This window comes from Bubalus kerabau, chromosome X (assembly GCF_029407905.1).
Source record: "Bubalus kerabau isolate K-KA32 ecotype Philippines breed swamp buffalo chromosome X, PCC_UOA_SB_1v2, whole genome shotgun sequence".
NCBI classification, from domain to species: Eukaryota; Metazoa; Chordata; class Mammalia; order Artiodactyla; family Bovidae; genus Bubalus; species Bubalus kerabau.
In genome coordinates, this window is record NC_073647.1 from 69,979,899 (window position 1) to 69,986,705 (window position 6,807).

General features: G+C 49.2%; 1 protein-coding gene across 3 annotated transcripts; it reads right to left on the bottom strand.

Annotated features, from left to right (window-relative positions):
• Positions 1 to 1,279: 1,279 nt before the first annotated feature.
• TEX13B (testis expressed 13B) lies at positions 1,280 to 5,195 on the bottom strand. 3 transcript variants are annotated; one of them, XM_055563886.1, is made up of 3 exons: positions 4,656 to 5,195; positions 4,139 to 4,413; positions 1,280 to 2,049 (listed from the first exon to the last, which is right to left on the bottom strand). In XM_055563886.1, exons 1-2 carry the CDS (start codon positions 5,135 to 5,137, stop codon positions 4,278 to 4,280), a joined length of 618 nt encoding a protein of 205 aa, XP_055419861.1. In that variant the 5' UTR covers positions 5,138 to 5,195; the 3' UTR covers positions 1,280 to 2,049; positions 4,139 to 4,277. The 3 variants fall into 3 exon arrangements, 1 of the variants encoding a protein (XP_055419861.1); XR_008708135.1 differs by lacking the exons at positions 4,139 to 4,413; positions 4,656 to 5,195 and adding an exon at positions 2,320 to 3,381 and having other exon boundaries at positions 1,280 to 2,042; XR_008708134.1 differs by lacking the exons at positions 4,139 to 4,413; positions 4,656 to 5,195 and adding an exon at positions 2,320 to 3,381.
• Between the last annotated feature and the right edge of the window lie 1,612 nt (positions 5,196 to 6,807).

Genomic DNA, 6,807 nt, shown 5'->3' on the forward strand with positions numbered 1-6,807 from the left:
CCTGTCATTGGATTAAGGACAAGATAAAATAAATTGTGTATAAAGTGCTTACCTCAGGGCCTGGGACACAGTACCATGACTTTGGAGTCAGACAGACCTGAATACTTAACTTCATTCTGTTCCTATTTGACTTTGGGCAAATTACTTTTTGTGCCTTGATTCCTTATCTGCAAAATGGGGTATTAATTCCTAAGGTTTTTGTAAGTTAGTACTAAGATGACAATAGAAGCCAAAATAAGCCTGTTACTTAAAATTTTGCTTTAATAATTTTAAGTTATTTTTGCTTTCTCATCTTTTAGGACCTTCCAGCTGCACAATTTGCCAGTCTGTCCACTACACTTGCTTTGCCAAGCACAGCATAATCCATACTGTAAAATCAAAGACCTGAAGTAAGTTGGACCTTGCTTTAAACTCTTAGGTATTTGCAGGTACTCCCATCTGAATGGGCTTGAAAACAAAGTATAACTGGCACTGAGCTTCTTCATAGCAGAGCAGCAAATGAAAAGATATGCTACAAGCCTAGAAGGGGTAGGGAGTCAGGCAGAGATCTCTGCCAACCCTTCCTGCCTCTTCCCCTTTTGTATGTGTTGCTTTTCGCTATAGCAAGTGGGTGTCAGGCTGTAATACCTAGAGGTTTGTGTCTGGTGCCCCTTCTGGACCTGCCTTACTCCATCCCCAGCCTTTTCCTTCCAGACTCCCAGTCTTCCCTTTGGTTTCCTTTTCTCTCCCTCCATTCCTCACCCCACCCTCCTCCTCAGTTATTCCCCAAGTGCAATTGCTCAGAAGCACCCACCCCACACCCTGACCTTATGTTCTCATTCACTCTCAGGTCCCTTTGTCTAGTCTGTCCACATCATAAACACACAAATAGGAGCCGCCTTGGTTCCCCACCTCCTCCCCACACAGATTAGTGTCTGCTTTCCTTCCCTCTTGTCCCAGAGGAAGAGGTGGCCTTTCCAAACCCACCCAAGCCAGTAAATTCACTTTTTATTTTTTGTACTTTTGTGAGCATTTATTTTACTTCATACAACACAAAAAGTATATAAAAATATAAAGGCAAGATCTTCAAACCCTACTGCCCCATACCCCACCCAACCCCATATACCTACTTTTGCTTCCCATCCTCTAATCCTGATCCCACCACCCCCCCTAGTTAATAGTTTGTTTGCTAAATGTCTTCCCAGACATCTTTCTTTTGCATATTCAAATATAAATCTATAGCATAAGGCACACGTAAATCTGTAATATACATAGCATACACAATCACAGAAGTTAACGGAAGTTTTATTTCACACACAAAAACACAATGGCACTCATATATTTTTTCATTGAATAGTACAGTGGACATGCCTCTAATACAGTATGCAGGATCTACCTCACAGTCAAGGGTCCTTGAAGAAGAGCCCCCCTCCTCAGTAACTGCACTTCCTCACTTCTGCTCACTCCTCAGTCCTTGCAATTGGGCTTCTGCCCACCCCCCACCCAGATTGGCTTAAAGATCAGACATGGCCAGACCCAATGAACACTTTTCCTCTCTTAGTGTCCCACCCCTTGCAACTTTCTTCCCCCTGTTTCAACTACTCCCAAGTATTTCATTGCCTCCATGGTTCCCAATCAGTGCAGTTTTGCCGTCCAATATAAAGACATTTTTGGTTGTCAAGAGTTGTTTTGGTGGGGGTGGGGTGCTACTGGCATCTAGTGGGTAGAGGCCAGGGATTGTGCCAAATATTGTGCCAAACATCCTATTGGACAGGCTCTTGAAACAAAGCATTATCTAACTTCAAATGTCAAATAGTTCTGAGGTTTGGAAACAGTGCCTAAGATATAAACAAGCCCAAAGAAATTTCTGACAAGTGGAGGATAGAGATCTTGCCTCTAATCCTGATGACTGTTAACATCTGCTCTAATCGGATATAGCCCAAAGTCACATCCAGTTACTGCAGAGGTGTCCCAGGTTATGACAGCTTCAGTATCTAGGTCAACAGTTCCCAGGAGATGTCCAAGGCGATGTCCATTTGTCTCAGTTTGATCCATCCTTCCATCTGTGGGCTAAAACATACATTTAGCTCCCCTCAACACAGCTTATAGGCATCAGATGGGGAGATGCACACCATCCTCCCCCTTCTACCCCTTTCTTCTGGAAATTGATTTCCCATCAGGGTATGTTCTATTATGTATTTCTGAATTTACTAGGAACTTTGTAGCCAGACTCCCCTCCCACTGTAATCTGGTGATGGGGGGAGAAAATCTCAGGATGGCATCATCCTTTGTTCAGTGGTCTGGACCAGCAAACCCTCCAGGCACTAGTTGCTGACTCACCTTGGAAGTGGCACAAGTTCCCTGTTCAGATCTGCCTGTCCCCAAGTGGGGACTGGGGAGGAGTCTCCTCTCATGAGGCTGAACAATGATAGCAGTCCTTGTCTGCAGCTGGTGCTGGTGTCCTTTGTACAAAGCCCTAGGGGATTCCCTTAAGGGTGCTGAATCTCTGCCCTGTTGTAAGCCCAGGGTTAACCTCAGGTCTGCTTTAATTGTTTCTCATGTAACTCTCTCAGAACATGAATGAGCTTCTTGTCCAATTCATTCCTGGAGCCTTGGAATGCAGGAATCCCCACTACCCATCACTCTCTGATGCACCTCACCAGTCAGTTCCAACATCTTCTTTGATGGTTTACAATTTGCAACTTCTCTTCTGGTATAAATTTCTGGCTTGGCAAAAATCTGGTTGCCCAGAACAAGAACTTGCTCAAGTTAGCTTAAGAAAAAGAGGATTGCTGTGGATTTTCACTCAGCAAAATTGCAGGAAGTGGAAAAGTGGTCAGGCTGTGACTCTCCATCTCTGGGGTCACAGGATCAACTCTTCTCTGCTTCTCTGCCCCCTGGGCCTTCATAGTGTCATTCTCTAAAAGACACCTGGTCTCTGTAAAGGACACAGTTCTGTTCCCCCACAGCCAGGGCCAGGTCTCAGCTGTGGCCTCGGTGTTCATCACTCTGACCTTGACCCCGACTCCCAGTGACCCACTGCTTCACTTCCCAGCATGATCTGGACTATGGAATCTGCTTCTGTTCAGATTCTCAGAATATTTGGCTCAGGATTGGTCACATGTCCCATGTGAAAATGTTTGGCTCAGGATTGGTCAAATGTCCATTCCTGGTCCAATCATCTACAGCTTAGTGTGGGGGCAGGGGTAGGGAGTGGGAGTGTTATATACTGGCCGCCCAGGTCCAACAGGTACTAGGGTTGGGAAAAGAAACACAAACAGAAGCTGCAGAAGTTCTGGGGTGTGGATACTTGCTCAGTCGTGTGCGACTTTTTTGCAACTCTATGGACTGTAGCCTGCCAGGCTCCTCTGTCCAAGGAATTCTCTAGGCAAGAATACTGGAGTGGATTGCCATTTCCTTCTCCAGAGGCTCTTCCTGACCCAGGGGATTGATCCAGGGTCTCCTGCATTGCAGGCAGATTTCTTCCTGTCTGCACCACCAGGGAAGCCCCTGGAACACAGAGGGGGTCAACGAGGGTGGGAGATGGGGTAGGAGTTGGGGAGGGTGTAGACTGTTAGTAGACTACAGTCTACACCCTCCCCAACTCCTACCCTCCTCCCCTAACCTCATTCTCCCTCTCTTCCCCTGACTCCACACCACACAGCCCCCTCCCCCACCTTTTCCCCCTCTGAATATATTTTTGTTGTTTCACATTTCTGAATTCACTTGAGGGCTCTGTAGTCAGATACACTTTCCACAGTGTAAACAACTTCCCCTCAGTGAAAAATTTACAGATTTACACCAAGGGCACTCCCAATTCCCAGGCCTGCGAAATACTGGAAGTCTTAGCTGCTGAAGGGGATCAGAGTCGCTCCTGTATCCTTCTTGAGGGTCTACTTCCTGGATCCCTCCATCAGACCACAAGCTAAAATCAGAGGATCCCCAGGGGGGAGATGTCTGAAATGAAGCTCCTGCTGTGAACGGTGCTTGTGGTGGAGATGTGGGTGGGGATGGTGTTGGTGAGTCTGGGAAGGGGGATAAGGGGCATGAGTATGAGTATGTGAATGAGGCAGGGAGCTGGACAGGAAGGGGTTGAGGTGAGACTGTTGCCTCGGGCTTGAGCATCCCAGAGAAAGAATACATGGCTGTTTCCACTGACCTAAAACCTCCCTCCCTCTGCCCGCCAGAGGTATAATTTTTCTGGTCTACAACTCCAAGAAGCTGCATAAGGTCTACACTCAGATCTTGTGCCTCCTCGGCAGCTTCCGCCCCCTCTGCATCCTCCTGTCTTCCTCCTCCTATGGCTTCAGAAGGTGCAGCAGTAGTAGCAGTGGCCCCTGTCTCCTCATCTTCACTTGTTCCTTCTGTTCCAGCCCCACCGGTAGTGGCCAGGCTTGGCCCCTCTGCGACTGGCGTCTGGGCAGGCTGCAGCTCCTAGAAAGAAGTGAGCACAGTTGCGACCTGCCCTGACAAGGGGGGCGGGGGGGGGGGGCGAGGGGAGGCGGGGGAGGGCAGGGGTCGGGGCAGCAGGACGGAATGGGCGAGGCTGGGCGGGGGCAGGGGCTGGGCGGGGGATGGGCTGGGCTGGGGCTGGGCTGGGGCAGGGGCTGGGCTGGGCTGGGCTGGGCTGGGCTGGGCTGGGCTGGGCTGGGCTGGGGCTGGGGCTGGGTGCGCACGGGGCAGGCGATGGTAATCTCACGGTCATGAAGAGCTTCCACTTCAGGAGGTCCCGCTCTTTCTGCACTTCCGCCAGGGTGGCCTGGGTCAGCTGCAGCCGGAAGGCCGCCTCCTTGCATTCCACCTCGTGCTGTGCCGCGAGCAACGTCAAGTCTGAGGCCAACGCCTGAGCTGCCGATCTGTGCAGCCCGGCGAAGTCGTGCAGCCACTGCACCCTGTGCCTGTGTAACTGGCTCTGCTTGTAGGCAAAGCGCACGCCCAGGGCCAGGCTGCTCCAGGCACAGGCTTCTTTGGCCTGGCTGGGCACCAGGCGGTCCTCTAGGATGGCCCTGAGCTTGTCCTCCACCTTCTCCCAGGACAGAGACACATTCTCAAGGTAGAACTCAGGGCCTTTCGCGTGCCTGGACATCCTGTCGTTGATGAAAGCCATCACTTTGCCATGCCGGAACCCACTACTCAGGTCCTCAGATTTCAAGGCCATGACGACTGAGTGCCTTTGGGGCTTGGCTAGCTCTGTGGGGATGAAAGAATCAGTCCCCCTCCCCTCCTCCACCCCATGAATCTCCGCTTCTCCGCTTGCCTCCCCCGTCACCGCACACCCTCCTAAAGACCCTTTGCCCTGCCCCAGGACACCTCCCACCAAGCCTCACCTCCTGGCCAGTGAGAGTACAGGCCAAACAAAACCGCCTACCACACTCAAAACGTACCTCTCTCTCCTGGAAGGCGCCAAGGCAAGAAAAGCTCTGGCCTACCCTTCGAGGTTTTTACCTCGGAAATGTTCCAACTTCCAGAAACTGCGAGGGTGAGAGGGGTGCATGAAGAAGATTTTCTCCCGTCCCCCAGACATAAGGGAACCTCCTACAGTGTTGCAAGTCTTCGAAGGTGGGAAGAAACAGGAGTGGTAAGAAAAGACTCAGAACCAAGAACATGAAGCGCTTGTAATCAAATACCAAAATTCTCAACCCCCCCACCATAATGGTTTGTCCCACTCAGGGGCCGGACCGTCTAGAGATGGAATATTCTGGAACAGGAAATGACCCCCATCTCTCAGTGGCCTCGGCTTCCCCCTGGAGGCAGGAGGTGGAACCTGACTACCGCCTCATTCCCCATCACCTCAAATGGCCATAAATCCTGGCAATATCCATTCCCAAAACATGCTCGTGTCTTGAATTTGTTTACCTCCAGCGCTTACCACCTCTGCCACCACCACCGTTCCCCCACCCCCTACCCCCCCCCCGCCCTGCCTGCAGCCATTGTGCACCAGTTTTGTCTCCTGCCGTACCCTGTCATAAGGATCTGACTCTGTCTCTTTAAACTTCTGATGGTATTTCCAAACCTACAAGATAAACCTGACAGCTCTCAGGTTGAGTACTACTTTACCACTTACAATATGATGTGCTGTGACTGTCTCAGTTTTTATCTATGGGCCTAAGATGAGGACTGAATGTCAAAATGCATGTAAAGTAGTAATGTTTTCTATGGTCCCATTTTTGTAAATAGGTACTTCCCCAGTGGCTCAGACAGCAAAGCATCTGCCTACAATGTGGGAGACCCGGGTACGATCCCTGGGTCGGGGAGATCCTCTGGAGAAGAAAATGGCAACCCACCCCAGTACTCTTGCCTGGAAAATCCCATGGACGGAGGAGTCTGGTAGGCTACAGTACATGGGGTTGCAAAGAGTCGGACACAACTAAGCAACTTCACTTTATTTTTGTAAAATGTGCAAATCCTCTGTGTGTGCGGGAGTGTGCGCGTGCATATGCAGGAGCGTGTGTGCATACATATGTTTTTGTGATCTTGGAGAAAGGAGTGGAAGCATATGTGAAAGTGAAGTCACTCAGTCGTGTCCGAGCAAGTGTCTTAAGTGTCTTTTAAATGCATGCATTTAAAATCTGGAAAGTTACATACCAAAGTTTTAACAGTGGTTATCTTTGGGTGGTAAGGATACAGTACTTTCTCAAAAAATTTTATTCTTTATATTTTTCTCTATTGTAAAATTTATTTATAATAAACATATATTATGTTTTTCAAATTTCTTAAACTAATTTTTTCTGATAATTTCTGATCATTTAAATACTAGAAAGTAAATGTCTCCCTATAATCCAACCCTTCCCTCCTACCTGGAAGATAACCATTGTTAACAGTTTGATA

Excerpts from the sequence above, each read along its gene's own strand:
- TEX13B (XM_055563886.1), bottom strand. The coding sequence starts at position 5,137 with ATGGCCTTGAAATCTGAGGACCTGAGTAGTGGGTTCCGGCATGGCAAA. Across the intron at positions 4,414-4,655 it reads AGATTACCATCGCCTGCCCC|GAGCTGCAGCCTGCCCAGAC; the intron begins GTGCGCACCCAG and ends ACTTCTTTCTAG.